The sequence below is a fragment of the Rhinolophus sinicus genome, linkage group LG06, assembly GCF_036562045.2.
Source record: "Rhinolophus sinicus isolate RSC01 linkage group LG06, ASM3656204v1, whole genome shotgun sequence".
Classification (NCBI taxonomy): Eukaryota; Metazoa; Chordata; class Mammalia; order Chiroptera; family Rhinolophidae; genus Rhinolophus; species Rhinolophus sinicus.
In genome coordinates this window covers 75,835,009-75,851,360 of record NC_133756.1, presented here as the reverse complement: position 1 = coordinate 75,851,360, position 16,352 = coordinate 75,835,009, and the positions used below count along the sequence as shown (strand labels likewise).

Genomic DNA, 16,352 nt, shown 5'->3' with positions numbered 1-16,352 from the left:
CAAGAAAATTCTGCTTTTAGGAAAGCATAGTCCCTCAATGTCACGAATCTTGGACAAGTCCATTTTACCTCTCTTGGACTTTGGCTCCCTCTTCAAAGAAGGATTTGGATAAGCTGACCTCCAAGTTCCCGCAAGAGCTGTGCTTCTGATGTCCCTAATTTCTGAGAACACAGGCCTTCAGTATCTATTATCTATTCATTATAGAAATGCCACAATACCCTGCACTCATCAGAATCCCTGAGTGGATGAAGAAATGAGCCATGGCTTGTACCGCAAGTTTGTGCTGGGATAATTTTTATACAATCAAAGGATTAGCAAATCAAATGCTTTTCCCTAATGAAAAGTTGTAAATGAAATAGAAGTGCTGTCTGGGACCCCCATGGGAACCAGCATTCACCCATATGCTACTGAAAATTCCATGGGGTTAGTCACCCTCCCGTAGGCCTTAACCAGTAGGAATGTCACCGGTGGATAGAACCTCCTTAGTCCTACAGGTGAGCAGCTCTGAGGTCACCACCAACAGTGGTCAGCTTGGCAATGTGACCTTGTTGGGGCTTCTCTCCTTCCCTTTTTCACACTCCCCAGGCCCCCGCTCCTATGCCCTGAAGTCAGTTCCCAAAACAAACCTTTGACACACATGCTCCTGTCTCAGCTCTGCTTTCTGATGAGACCTCAGGAGGGACAACATGGAGAACACAGGTCTAGGCACATAAGAAGCACTAAGTAAACGTTACCTGTTATCGATTTCCGTATATATGCAATCTAGAGGGGAGACTTCAGATCTCTCTTCTCTCCATTGCTGTCTGCTATCACCAGTTTCTCTGGTATTTGTTATTGTCACTACATGGCAGGCAGAAAATGAGAAATGGAATTGAAAGTGCCAAATGGCACAGGATGGAGACCTGGAAATAGCTTCCCATGTCCAGGTGTCCACAAGCTGACGTGGGATAACCTCATTGCTAGGGATTTTGGATTAATTAACAAATCATCTAAAAAATGTGTGTGTGTGTGTGTGTGTGTGTGTGTGTGTGTGTGTGTGTGTTTGTGTGTGGGGGGGTACACATTTTTGAAAATGTAGAATAAGCAAATCAAAACTCTGTTACTGCTTCTGCTAATATTTTTAAATGACTTAATATATGAAAATACTAATTAATAAGGGTAAAAGTAGTATGCAGATATAGCAAAAAATCATGAAGGTGGAAATGTGAAAAATTGAAGTCTGGAAAACAATAATAGATAAATGTGCTTTTTACAACCATAATGTTTTAGGTAAGTGGATAAGGACATAGTTTGCCCAATTATATTTAGGAATTCCATTATCAAACATGTTATGCATTTTCTTACTTAGGAACACAGACTTGTTTTGCAATATTTATATTTTTTACTACATTGCTTTAAGTTTCAGAGAGAGAAAATAAGATATTTTTCTCAAAATATCCCAACTAACACAGAACTATCAGAATTTTAATTATTCTGAGAACCTGAAATGGCACAAACATAATACTATGACTCATCTGTGTGTTTGTACAAAACACCCAAAACTATATAGGCAGGTACCTGTACCCAGTGTATTGGAAAGGCCGTTCAATTGTTTTATGTCCTGAATGGATACAGAGCACATTAATATCACAAATAGGATTCTCTGATACCCCTATGAAGACTGTTCCTAAAATTGCTGTGCTTATAGAAATTTCTAAGCTCACATTTCTAAATAATCATTAGCAATGGGAAAAAAGTAAGAGGATATGTTGTAGAATCTGATTTAAGAGACATTTTCTTTACAGTAAGAAGTTTCAAAAAAAAAAAAAGAAATGACGTCATAGAAATGGCGGTGTGAGGTGAGCCTCTTGAAATCTCCCCAAGAATTTACAACAAATTGAACAGCTATAATTCCACAAAGGACTCCCTGCACAGCAGACAGGCAAGACTAAGAGACTGAAATCATATAAGGAGGGCAAATTGGGGGAGCGGGGGAGGAGGAAAGTGGGAATTGTGGAGACACAAGGTGAGAGCGCTGGAGCTGGGAGCTCCCTGCATTCTGGGGCTACTGCAGCTGAGGGAGAGGGAAGAACTCGCATAAAATAGCCTGTTTATGGCCCACAGGGCTGAGGGGACAGCATATAACACGGCTGAACCCAACGCTCACGGCAGAGACCTCGGAGCATAGACTTAGGGAAGAAGGGTGACAATGGAGGTTTAAGCCCGCACTGCCGAGCAGAGAACGGAGCCTTAGGCACTGAGACTAGCCGCCCCCTCCCTCCCTTCCCAGAGCTCGCCCCGCCCCCACCTGCCCGGTGCTAGAAACGGAACAGTAGCAGTGTCAGATCAAAAGAACAGAATATTTGCAGTTCTGAGAACTGTGGTCCGCAGACACAGATTCACAGCCCAACTAGTTCCGGCAAAGGGGAGGGAGCTGTGGAAGCAGGACCGGTTGTGGTGGTGGTCGCCGCCATTGCTCTGGGCCACCTCTCACAACTCACCCAGCCCCTGTCCCGATTTACCTGGGCAGATCCCTGAGGGGTAAACAGAGCCACTGAAACACACAGACTCTGAAACACACAGGTGCAGGAAGAACTCCGGAACTTCAAAAGTTTTCCACATCCCCCAACAGATGCTGTGCCCTGAGACCCAAGCGACGTGCTCACAGAGGAGAAGCCCATCTTCCAGGGACTCTCCCACTGTGTGAGAAGCTGGAACAGTCAGAGAAAATATAACACTACAGTGTTAGAGAGAATTAAAGGCTGCACTTGGAAAGAAAATAAAACATTCTACCAACACTTACTGGAAAGCTAAGGAAAGACCTCTTCCTCCCAACCTGTAGCAGAATCCACTCCTGTAAATTCCCAGGAAGAGAAAAAATAATTCACTAATTGCCAGGAATAGCCAAGTTAACAAGGCAGCTCAGAGAGAAAATGAAAAATCTCCTGAAAATGATCTTAAAGACATGGAAATGTGTGACTTAAATGACAGAAAATTCAAGATTGGTGCTCTGAAAAAACTCAACGAGATGCAGGAAAACACAGATAGGCAGTTTAATTAACTCAGAAACACAATCAAAAAACAAAATGAACATTTTCCCAAAGAGATTAAAATTTTTAAAAAGAACCAAATAGAATTTCTGGAGATTAAGAACTCAAAAGAAATGAAGAATGAAATAGCCAGCTTAGGTAATAGAGCTGACCAGATGGAGGAAAGAATCAATGAGATCGAAGATAGAAATCTGGAAATGACACAGACCAAAGAAAAGAGAGACCTGAGAGTTAAAAGAAATGAAAGAACTCTACAAGAACTTTCTGACTCCATACGAAAGAGCAATGTAAGAATAATGGTCATGCCACCAGGAGAAGAAAGGGAGGAGGGAACAGAGATATATTCAAACAAAGAGTCAATGAGAATTTCCCAAACATTCGAATCTAAGAAGTAAATAGAACACCTAATTACCTCAACCCCAACAGACCTTCTCCAAGGCACATTGTATTGAAGCTGTCAAAAATTGACAACAAAGAAAGAATCCTCGTGGCAGCCAGGGAAAAGAAGACAGTAACCCTACAAAGGAAAGCCCATTAGTTGATCATCAGATTTTTCAGCAGAAACTCTACAAGCCAGGGGAGAGTGGACGCAAATATTCAAACTACTCAAAGAAAGAAATTAGGAGCCAGGAATAATATTTCCAGCAAAAATATCCTTTAGATATGAAGGAGGAATAAAGACCTTTCTAAACATACAGAAGCTGAGGGAATTTACTAATATACAACCTGCACTGACTTTACTAAATACTGAAGGAGGCTATTCAACCAGTACAACTAGGGATAATTAGTGACAAAAAATAAAACCTAAAAGGGGAGAGAGTAAAGGTCTGACGTGGCATAAGAGAATGGAGAAAATAAGCATGCTGAAGAAAATGGAATACTTTAAATATAAAACTTCCTTTTATATAAACGTAATGGTAACCACTCAAAAAAAAAATCCTGTGCTCACTTCGGCAGCACATATACTAAAATTGGAGTGATACAGAGATTAGCATGGCCCCTGCACAAGGATGACACGCACATTTGTGAAGTGTTCCATATTAAAAAAAAAAAAAAAATCCTGAACTGAAACATATAACATAATAAAAGAAGAAATGGAGGGAAAAATCATAGAATACAACCACATTGAAATAATAGATAGCAACAACAAGACAAAGAAACGATACACAGTCCTACCAGAAAACCAAAGACAGAATGATAGAATATCCTCACATATCAATAATCACCCTAAATGTACATGGACTGAACTCACCAATAAAAAGGCACAGAGTAGCTCATTGGATCAAAAAACTAAACCCAGCTATATGCTGCCTCCAACAGACACATCTCAGCTACAAGGACAAATATAGACTCAAACTGAAAGGGTGGAAATTGACACTCCAAGTAAATGGTATCCAGATAAAATCAAACGTAGCCATACTGATATCAGATGAAACAAACTTCAGGATAAAAAAGGTAACAAGAGACAAAGAGGGACATCTCATAATGATAAAGGGGACTATACAAGAAGACATAACAGTCATCAATATTTGTGCCCCCAATCATGGAGCACTGTAATATACCAAGTAACTACTAACAGAACTAAAGGGAGAAATCGACCAAAACACAATTATAGGAGGGGACCTAAATACATCATTGACAGCTATGGCTAGATCATAAAAAATGATCTAAACAGAAAATAAATAAAGAAATACCAGTGCTAAATGACACACTAGATGAAAGGGACATAATTCACATTTATAGAGCACTTCATGCTAGAACATCAGACTATACATTATTTTCTAGTGTACATGGAACATTCTCAAGAATAAACCATATGTTGGGACATAAAACTAAAATCAGCAAATTTAAGAAGATTGAAATCATACCAAGCATATTCTCTGATCACAAAATTGGATATCAACTGCAGGAAACTGGATGTCAACTGCAGGAAAACAGCAGGAAAAAACTACAAATATGTGGAGATTAAACAACATATTAATAAAGAATGACTGGGTTAAGAAGAAATAAGAAGAGAGGTAAAAAGATACATAGAAACAAATTAGAATGAAAATACATCCTACCAAAATTTTGGGGATGCAGCGAAAGCAATTTTAAGTGGGAAATTTATATCATTACAGGCCTATCTCAAGAAAAGAAAAATCCCAGATAAATAACCTCACGTTACACCTTGAAGAACTAGAAAAAGAAGAACAAATGAAACCCAAAGTCAGCAAAAAGAAGGACATAATAAAAATCAGAGCAGAACTAAATGAAATAAAGAACAAAAAACAATAGACAAAATTAATGCAACAAAGAGTTGGTACTTTGAAAATATTAACAAAATTGACAAACCCTTGGCTAGATTCACTAAGATAAAAAAAGAAAAGACATAAAATCAGAAATGAAAAAGGGGAAGTTATCACGGACACCACAGAAATACAAAGGATCATCCAAGAATACTATGAAGTACTATATGCCACCAAATTCAATAACCTAGAAGAAATGGACAAGTTCTTAGAAACATATAGCTTGCCAAGGCTGAATCATGAAGAATCGGAAAATCTAAACAGACCAGTCACCAGTAAGGAAATTGAATTGGTCATCTGAAATCTTCCCTAAAGCAAAAGTCTGGGGCCAGATGACTTCACTAGTGAATTCTACCAAACCTTCAAAGGGGATCTAATACCTGTCTTACTCAAACTCTTCCAAAAAATTGAAGAAGAGACAGTACTCCCCAACTCATTTTATGAGGCCAACATTACCCTGATACCAAAACCTAGTAAGGATAACACAAAAAAAGAAAATTACAGACCAATATCTCTGATGAATACAGATGTAAAAATCCTAAACAAAATTCTAGCAAATTGAATGCAACAATACATTAAAAAGATTATACATCACGACCAAGTGGAGTTCATCCCAGGAGCACTAGGATGGTTCAATATATGCAAATCGATCAATGTGATATGCCACATAAACAAAATAAAGGAAAAAAGACATATGATTATACCAATAGATGCAGAAAAAGCATTTGACAAGATACAGCATACATTTATGTATAAAACACTTAATAAAATAGGGATAGAAGGAAAATACCTTAACATAATAAAGACCATATATGACAAGCCCTCAGCTAATCTCATAATTAATGGTGAAAAACTGAAGCCCTTTGCTCTACGTTCAGGAACATGACAGGGCTGTCCCCTATCACCTCTGCTTTTCAACATAGTGTTGGAAGTCCTTGCAAGAGCAATCAAGCAAAACAGAGAAATAAAAGGCATCCGAATTGGGAATGAAGAAGTCAAATTGTCACTTTTTGCAGATGACGTGAGGCTACATATAGAAAACACTAAAGACTCCACCAAAAAGTTATTAGAAATAATAAACAAATATAGTCAAGTGGCCAGCTACAAAATCAACATAAAAAAGTCCATTGCATTCCTATATACTAACAATGAAATCTGAGAAAAAGAAATAAAAAAAACCACACAATTCCTTTTGCAATTGCAGCAAAAAGAATAAAATACCTAAGAATAAACTTAACCAAGGATATGAAAGACTATATACTAAAAACTGTAAGACATTTTTAAAAGAAACTGAAGAAGTCACAAAAAAATGGAAAGACACTCCATGTTCATGGATTGGAAGAATCAACATAGTTAAAAAGGCCATATTACCCAAAGCAATATACAGATTTAATGCCATTCCCATCAAAATCCCAATGGCTTTTTTAAAAGAAATAGAACAAAAAACCATCAGATTTGTTTGGAACCACAAAAGACCCCGAAGAGCCAAAGCAATCCTAAGAAAAAAGAACAATAATGGAGGTATCACACTTCCTGACTTTAGCTTGTAATACAGGGTTACAATAATCAAAACAGCACGGTATTGGCAGAAAAACAGACACATAGACCAATGGAATAGAATAGAGAACGCAGAAATAAACCCACATAAATATGGACAGATGATTTTTGACAAAGAAGCCAAAAACATACAATGGAGAAAAGACAGCCTCTTTAATAAATGGTGCTGGGAGAATTGGATAGCCACGTGCAAAAGAATGAAACTAGACTGCTATCTGTCACCATGTACCAAAATTAACTCAAAATGGATCAAAAACCTAAACATAAAACCTGAAACAATAAACTGCATAGAAGAAAACATAAGTACTGAACTTACAGACGTTGGGTTCAAAGAGCATTTTATGAATTTGACTCCAAAGTCAAGGGAAGTAAAAGCTAAAATAAATGAATGGGACTATACGAAACTTAAAAGCTTCTGCACAGCAAAAGAAACCATCGACAAAATAAAGATGCACCCAACAAATGGGAGAAGATTTTTGCAAACTACACCTCCGATAAAGGGCTAATATCCAAAATGTATGAGGAAATTATATAACTCAACAACAACAACAACAAAAAATCCAATTGAAAAATGAGCAGAGGACCTGAAGAGACATTTCTCCAAAGAGGGCATACGAATAGCCAATAGACATATGAAAAAATGCTCAACATCACTAATCATCAGAGAAATGCAAATGAAAACCACAATGAGATATCACCTCACCCCGGTCAGAATGGCTATCATCAACAAGACAAATAGTAACAAGTGTTGGAGAGGCTGTGGAGAAAAAGGAACCCTCACACACTGCTGGTGGGAATGCAGACTGGTGCAGCCGTTATGGAAGGCAGTGTGGAGGTTCCTCAAAAAACTACAAATAGAATTACCATATGACCCAGCAATCCCTCTCCTGAGTTTCTACCCAAAAAATATGAAAATATTTATCCATAAAGACATATGTGCTCCAATATTCATTTCAGCATTACTTATTGTGGCCAAGACATGGAAACAACCAGTGTCCTTTGAAAGATGAATGGATAAAGAAGTTGTGTTATCTATACACAATGGAATACTATTCTGCCACAAGAAAAGATGAAATGGTACCATTTGCGACAACATGGATGGATCTTGAAATTATCATGTCAAGCGAATAAGTCAGAAAAAGTCGAGAACCATATGATTTCACTGATATGTAGTATGTAAAACTGAAAACAACAAAAGAACAAGACAAACAAATGAAGAAACAAAACCTCATACACACAGACAATAGTTTAGTGGTTACCAGAGGGTAAGGGGGAGAAGGGTGGTAGATGAGGGTAAAGGAGATCCAATATGTGATGATGAAAAGAGAACAGACTCTGGGTGGTGAACACACAGTGTGAGATATAGATGATGTAATACAGAATTGTACACCTGAAATCTATGTAACTTTACTAACAATTGTCACCCCAATAAACTTTAATCTAAAAAAAAAAGTTGCAAAAGCTTTTAAGAATATACACCAACAACACTCCTAATTAGCTCATATATCTTATTGACCTTTTCATTGGGAAATATTATGAGAGCTATATTCTCATAGCTTGGGTAAATAACTGATTCTTTTCCATTTGGAAGACTAAAACCCGCCTAGTGTTTCCCATAGGAGATACATTAAACAGCCAAAAAGGATGAATGCTTGGGCAACAGCGACCAAGTCTGAAAATGCAGGCCTAACTGTGATATTAAGTCAGACCTAAAGAGACTTACAATGTTTTATGATGTCTTATTAAAAAAAAAAAAAGTCTGTTCTAGTCTATCCATCATTCTCCCATCTCCTTTACCTTGTCCTCAAGCAAGATAGATCAGATGATAAATCATTCCAAGCTTGGCAATTCCTCTAAAAATGAAATTAATGGTCCTGGAAATACTTACTGTGTCAGGGTCCCCTGGAAAGGCTCAGAGCCATTAGGAAAGCTTGACTCCCAGAGCTCTCAGTCCTCTAAACACCACCAAGATGCTGAGTTGGCGGTTTCTTATTTAATAAGACAAAAATAAGGCATCTATATACAGACATAGAGATATAGTGCCCAACTCCCACAGAGAAAAAATTTTTAACTCTAAATCATACATTTTCAATGACGGTGACATCACCTCCAAGGGGGTGAAAATTGATCTTTAGGAGTGAAAAAAAAGCTTACCTTTTTATGTAGAAAGCATAGATAAATCTTTAATACATAAACAGATATACAGTCCAACTGTGGTATTAAGATTTTATAGGAGGTGTTCAACTATGAGAAAAAGCCAAAATTCTCTGGAAGTGGCATAGATGATAATGGAAAAAAGTTGAGGAATTCCACTGTAAATCCACTTGCTATAGGAGCAGTGATTCAGACTGTTTTCTGTAGCATTTTCTAAACTGTCTTAAATTGTTTTAAAAATAATTTATTCTATGTTAATTGATAAAAGAATTAAATATGTGGAAGGAGCTGTTTTCCCAGATCCAAATACCCTCTCTTGGAAAATGCTAAAATCCTTAGAATCTGAATCATTTTTCTTCTTTCAGAATCCTATTATTTTCCTGGCTGAATTCCATTCCTGGAATAGCTTTGGTATCCAGTGAAAGGCATTATCAGGCAACAGTTCAAAGGAAAAAGCTTAGGCGGCTTTCTCAGCAGAGGTCATCACTCTTCAGATACAGTTTTTGCCATAGACTTCTTTATAAGGGGAAAGGAAGTTTTGCTTTTGTATTATTTTATTTTCCTAATTAAATCATATAAGAAGGAGAATGAAGAGATGTTGTCATTATTTTTAACTCTCACAAACAAAAATAGATTGCCAACTTTAATATGCATCAGGAAGGCTGCTTAGAGGTTCCCCAGACTTGGTGCAAGTGTTTGAAATGTTGAAACGTGCCACGTCTCTATTATTAGCGCAATGCCTGCTAAGACGGTAGTTTTGGGCAAGGAGCAAGATGGGGCATGACATCCCCTCTCCTTTGGCAAGCACCACTCCCTAGCTGGAAACATTCAAATAGAACAGTAAAGTGAATCTGTTTTAGTTAAAAGTTGTGTTACTACCTGTGTGTCCTCAAGAGCAGGAGCCTGTCTGTGACCTCCCCGTGTCATCACGGACCGGAACACACGCCAGAGTAAGGAAGACGAGATGAGGCACACACTGCCTACAATCCAGATGTCTTTCTTTCTAAGTGACAAATCCATTCTCTGGAAGCAGCTATAGAAATCACTGCTTATACGCTCCTTCCCTCTCCCGACCTACCACAAGCACGTTTGCAGGCCTGCGCTTGTTACGTGCTCCGTTCTGAGGAGCAGGCGGGGCAGGATCCTAGAGGGTTCTTTCCGGGTCCTGCAATAGATGCTTCTAGTTACCCGACCCACAGATAATCTGCCTCTTTAAAAGGAAAAATATGATGGTCTATGACAGATCTGAAACAGGTGCAGGGTCAGAAAGAGACCTGCTGGCGACAATTAACACCAACGCGAATGCGCTTGTCCCTGGTTCAAGGACGATTAGCTCAACAGAAACTGGCATCTGCCTGGATAGCTGGGCCACCGCCAGGCAGCTTTCTCCTGCCCCAAGGGGTGAGGCACAAAGAGGTGGGGGTGGGGAAATGTAACTTTAAAAATCACAAAACCCCCACCCTCAACTGTTATTTTGAGATGTAAGTTATAATCTTTATGAACATCACTAGCGGTACAATTTCATAGCAGTTAGTCAGGAAATGCCACCTGCTGTTAAATACACCAACTGCAATCAAAATAGGGAGATCCAGGCTTTGCTCCAACCCACTCTGTCCTATTCATATCCTGTTAACAAATATTTTGTTTTGTTTGATCTTCGTAGCATTTGTACCAGGGATTTAAACATCCCAGGGGCTGCGAGGTCCCACTTCTGTTAGGGTCATCCTTATTTTCTACCCCTACAGCTCCACCCCACTCCCCTGGGTAGGACCATGCCTTTGGATGGAGGATAGGTAACTTGGGATGTATAGGACGGTGGGGAAAACCAAAGGACAAGGAGATGAGCATAGATAATGTTGGGTATAAAATGTAGGGATATGTGTAGCAAATGGGGGAAGCAGAGGGAAGCAGACACAAGCAAATGGGAGAATGGAACTCCGGTTGCCTGAGAAAATTACCTGGCTCTTTTGTCTTTCATTAAGCAAACAGAGTGTGTGTGTGTTTGTATTAAACAGTAAATTAGATCTGAGGGAAATGCAGAATGGGGGCTATTCATATAGGAAATAAGAGAACTAACAAAACAAGCCCTGGGTTTGATTGTATAAAAGTAATACTGGGCCGGCCTGGTGGCTCAGGCGGTTGGAGCTCCGTGCTCCTAACTCCGAAGGCTGCCGGTTCGATTCCTACATGGACCAGTGGGCTCTCAACCACAAGGTTGCTGGTTCAACTCCCACAAGGGATGGTGGGCTGCGCCCCCTACAACTAGCAATGGTAACTGGACCTGGAGCTGAGCTGCACCCTCCACAACTAAGATTGAAAGGACAACAACTTGGAAAAAATCCTGGAAAAATACACACTGTTCTCCAGTAAAGTCCTGTTCCCCTTCCCCAATAAAAATCTAAAAAAAATTAAAAAAATAAAAAATAAATAAAAGTAATACTAATTATAGTTATGAAAGTTATCACTTATGAATTCATGTTATATACACAGTAGTTATTAAGTTCATCATTCATATGTGGCAGATTAATTTCTTTTAGGTTTTGTTTGATTTCAATAGCATATTATGTAGGTTTAAATCTAGTTTATTATGGCATATCTGCTGAAAGCTTTTAGAGTTCTACACTATTTAGGTGATTTTGAACACCCTTTAAAAATAATAGAATGTGAAAAGTAACTAGAAAACAGGATAAAAAGTAAAGTAGAAAAATGAAATGAACAGAACATGCTAGAAAAGTAGAATGTGTGGTATTTAATAAATTCGACAAAAGATAAAATAAAGGAAAAGAAAGAAGATAGCTAAAAATTAATCCCTGAGAGGAAAAATTAATGAAGTAGAAAAACCTGGTTAAGAGCAGGAAAAAACTTTTTGAGCTTTACCAAACCATGTTAACAAATATAAGTTGTTAAATTTATAGATAATTTTCACTGTTGGGACTTGAGAGCAAAGACTTTTCTAGAAAGAATTTCATTTCAAGCCTTCTTTTGAACCTGCTGTAGGAGCTCCCATATCACTAAGTGTCTGAAAGTCAGAGTAAATTCTTTCTGGTGCACCACAGTGAAGGTTTCTACTATAATTAATAGTGCTAATCTTCTCAAAGAGAGAGGGGATAAAAGAGAAAGGTGAATAAGTGGAGAAGATTATGGCAAGCTTCTTTTTTTTTTTTTTCTTAATAATCCCTCGAGAGAAAAGAGTGGCATTTACTGTGGTCCCAGCAGAAGATGGAGACGTGTCAGTCTAGCTCTATCTACATTCCTAAAGATATCTGAGCTGCTGGAATGCCCTTCTCCACCCCTCTACTGCCAGGGCCCGCTGGCTACCCCGGCACTCCCTCACTGGGCACATAAGAGCCTCCAGCACGGGGGCCTTGGCAGCCTCAGAAAGGAGAAGAGCTCTGTGCCTCCCACTTGTGTGCCCATCCGTCCTCCACAAGGCAAGAGAGAGACAGGAAAATTTATTGCCGACATCTCTGGGCCCTTCGCCATTTACAAAGAAGAAACTGAATGGGGCATATGAAGCTATTAGTCCTTCCTTCCCAGCTTCTGCATAGCGTCAGCCGACCGTAAGGAAGCCCAGGTTACACAAAGGATATCAGACTAACTGCGAAGGATGTTCTTTCAGGGTTTCTGAGGAATGACATTCTCAGTCTGTCCCTCAAAAATACCCTCAAATATTTAACCACCAAATCTTTTGATTTCTTATATTCTGAAGCAGTTCATCACAAAAACAATTCTTCCAAAAAATGTTTATGTTCCAGCTTAGCACCATTTCACTCTTCAAAGATATTGCTTACTTATAAAAATTATATCACAGAATCTGGAGAAAAACAGTACTGTAAAAATAATCAAATTCATATGAACTAAACAGATAGTTGGTTATTGCAAAGTTACACAAGAAGAATATTTTGTCTTCTCTAGCCTACAAAAATTAATGAACAGGAGAAGAAATCTTTCTGTTTATTTGTTTGCATTATAAACAGCCCTAATAAGGAAGCCCTTCATACCTGACTAAAATTTTGCCTGTGGAAATTTCTCCTTGGTGTATACTGAACAAGATATTAACTCTTAGGGAAAGTGGAGGTCTCAAAAAACCTAAGTTTCAACCTAGCTCATTTCATCTCTCTAGTACATTTTATCATTTCTTATTCACTTACAATAAAAAGACTCCTCTGCCCTTCATACCCTAATAGCTCTATTCCATTGTCTGTTGCTGTTAGAAATGCCCTGCCTGTCTGAATGGTGTTTTGCAGAACAGTAGCTGGACAAAGAAAGGTGTCTCCCAAACCAGCCAGTAAGAATCAGTTGCCCTGATTATTAAAAACAATGACTCCCAGCCCTGAACCAGAATGCAGAGTTCACTTAAATAGATCTGTTCCTCCCACAAACATTTTTGGAGCCTATTACATGCCGGTTACCAGGAAAGCAACTAAGAATGCAAGGATGAGCGATGTGAGGTCCTGATCTTGAGGAGTGATACTAGAGAGAGGTGACAAACACATTCAAAATAATTGCATGTGCTAGAATAAAGGCATGGGCGAAATGCTGAGAGGCCATGCTAGGCCAGGAACTGCTCTTCTATGGATCCATCAGTGGGAATCGACTAAGCTGGGGTAGGAGAGGGGACTGCTGCTGGCTGACATGAGTGCTTACCATGGTGACAGATAACTGTGCTGAGTGCTTTTTATACATTATCACACTTAATTTTCACATCAGCTATCATCCCATTATCTAGGTGAGGCAGCCCCTTGGTTAAGTTTAGTAACTTGCCAAAGATCAAGCTGCCACAGTCAGGCTCAGGCCCTTGTACTGCACGAATGAGGACACAGGCGCACTGTCCGTCTGGCCAGGCTGGCTTAGCCCTGTCTCTGACCATCACAGCCAACAGTCCTGCCACCAACCCTGTGAGGAGCGTAAGGTCTTGAGGAAATTTGAAACCTCTTCTACGGAACAATTGTACCTCTCTCAGTGCTTCTCAGAATTTCATGCCCAAATCCATCCTTTTAAATGATCCTTCTTAAGAAATGGTGTTTCCATAAATTCACTTTTGTTAACTTTGAAGCCACTAACCACAATGTGGAGTAGCCTGCAGGTAGAGGTACATATTCAAAGGCCTTCTAATTACTTACCAAACTCAACTGTATCGTTTACAATGCACAATCCTCAGGAAAACAAAATTAAAGTTTGTCTGTTCATCACCACTCCTTAATCATACACACATGTGACAAAATATAATTTGAAAAGGATCTGATAAATAGCTACCTTTGATGTGTGTTAGAAATGATAAGGTAGAATTGATTAATACTTTTCAGTAGTCTAAATTAGCACATAATTACCTCATTCTTTCCAGATTTTGAATCCTGTTCACTAGAACTTTCTTCCAGAAAACATTTCACTTTCTCAATCTCTTCCATGCACTGAAAAAAGGCCATTTTCTCCAGGTGTTTACTATTGTAACACGTGTTGATTTCTTCCAGCCTCTTCACTTTTAACATCTTGGTGGTGAGTCCTGTCAAGTTACTATCTGAAGTGTAGTTTTCATCTCCCTCTGTCCCTGATTTGTAAGTCAAGACGCAATCATGACTTTTGAGTTTGCCTTCCTCTTGACTATAAAGAAAGGAAACAAAGTTCTCATCACTTACTCACATATTTGACTTTTTGGGAAAATGAGCAGTGAGAATTTTGAAGTCTCTTCTAATTTAAACTGGAGAGAGGATCCAAAAATAGGAAGAGAAATGCTAATATTAATTAGCGATGGGATGAAAGTGGCCAGTTTAAATATAGAATATAAAGTTTCTTTGGATTTAATTGGGATTGCAGGTTTTGTTCCTCCCATCCCCAGAAGGAAGAGTTTCCTGTATAATGGGTCTCTCATGCTTCCCCTGGGAATTTTGCTCCTCTCTGAGGAGTGGTCTCCACCAAACTAGTCCTTTCCAGAGCACTTCTCTGCCTACACCTTAAAATGTTTGGTATTTATTTAAAAAAAAAAAAAATTGTTTCCTTACGGCCCTCTTACATACCTAAGATATCCAGGTACCTTTCTTTTCATCATCATTAACAGCCCAGTACCAAAGAGTTCAAATCCTTGTGCTTTCCTTGAAATGCTTTCCTTACAAATTAGGTAATACACGTAATGCTGCTCTGATACTAGAGATCTATGTGCAGCATATATGGATCTAGACATCACTCGAGTACATGGGAGGGGGGTTTGAATTTGGGGCCGGTTCCCTCCGCCAACTTCTGAGGCCCCCTGCTGGAGATTTTCTGAAAATTGCTTCTTCCAGCTTTTTCTCAATTTAAAATCATCCATAATTATCTCCACAAAACTTCATCTTTCATTTTCTCAATTCATATAGCAAAATAATTTGAGTTTCAAATTATTTAAAATCCAATGCTCTATAAAATTCCACTTAGTCACATAAGGATCTTACATTCAAACACACTAAAATGTAAATAGTATCAACCAGAGCTCTCTCAGATACATTATAGGCCATTATTAGCATTCTTTCAAATTGCCCTGAAAAATAAAATCATTATTAAAATAAAGAGAAAAATGCATGACTGTTTCTAAGGCAAACTGTTACTAAAATATAACATGTAATTGCAGTTGGTACTCAACTTGGATCAGAAAGCCACAAAAAAATTAACATTAAAACAAAAGCTTAAGTCCAAGGTATGATTTTTAAAGAAAAACTAAATGTTAAGCTCTACCTGGAGTTTGGTATAACTTGTCATTTAAAGCAACCTAGAGTGAAAGAGAAGAGATTTGAGAGGTTATAACAATTTTTTAAAACTAGAGTAATTACCATTTATGGAGGACATCCTAGGGTTGTGACCACTCCAAGTGCAGACTGTAAGTTCCGGCAGAGAAAGGGAAGTTTTTCAGAGTTCAAAATGACTACACAATTCTTTGGTATGTCTTTACTCTCAGTCAGTGTAAGTCTTCTGAAAAGGCAAGTCTCCACTATGAAAGGAAGTGGCATCCTCTCAAATGCCGCTTTGAGCCCCTGTTTAAGCTAAAATGGTCCTCGATCTCATGTTGCTCAGCTGTTGCCTTCTTAGTCAGATGGGAAAGAATATTAATTTTAGACACCAGGCTTTTCAAGGCCAGTGGCTCCATTTCAGAGGTCAGGTAAGGAAAGGACAAACAGAGCAGGATGAAATATCACCTTCACCTTTTCCTCTCATCCGTGTGGCAACTCTCAGGATTACAAAGTGGCATTTGTCTTTGGCAGTCACATGCCCATCCCTTCTGCCCCTTCCATACACATGATTATACAAGGGCTCATTCTCAGCAGGGAGGAGCCTGGGTGAGGGAACCCCACAGCCA

The 16,352-nt window shown here is 38.7% G+C and overlaps 1 protein-coding gene and 1 non-coding gene across 9 annotated transcripts in view; one reads left to right on the top strand and one right to left on the bottom strand.

Annotated features, from left to right (window-relative positions):
* Positions 1 to 16,014, bottom strand: part of MYLK4 (myosin light chain kinase family member 4) — a 106,819-nt gene extending 90,805 nt beyond the window's left edge. For 3 of the 8 annotated variants that reach the window (XM_019752391.2, XM_019752393.2, XM_019752399.2), the window contains exons 1-2: positions 15,829 to 16,014; positions 14,359 to 14,629 (exon numbers count right to left, since the gene is read on the bottom strand). In XM_019752391.2, coding sequence (XP_019607950.2) covers positions 14,359 to 14,517 — 159 coding nt within the window. In that variant the 5' untranslated portion in view covers positions 14,518 to 14,629; positions 15,829 to 16,014. Of the gene's footprint in view, positions 1 to 9,907; positions 10,206 to 14,358; positions 14,630 to 15,828 lie in introns of those variants that run through there. The other 5 variants (XM_074335311.1, XM_074335310.1, XM_074335313.1 and 2 more) reach the window with 4 other exon arrangements.
* On the top strand, positions 3,971 to 4,074 carry LOC141572636 (U6 spliceosomal RNA). Its single transcript, XR_012497944.1, has one exon. It is a non-coding gene; the product is annotated as a U6 spliceosomal RNA (small nuclear RNA).
* Positions 16,015 to 16,352: the final 338 nt, after the last annotated feature.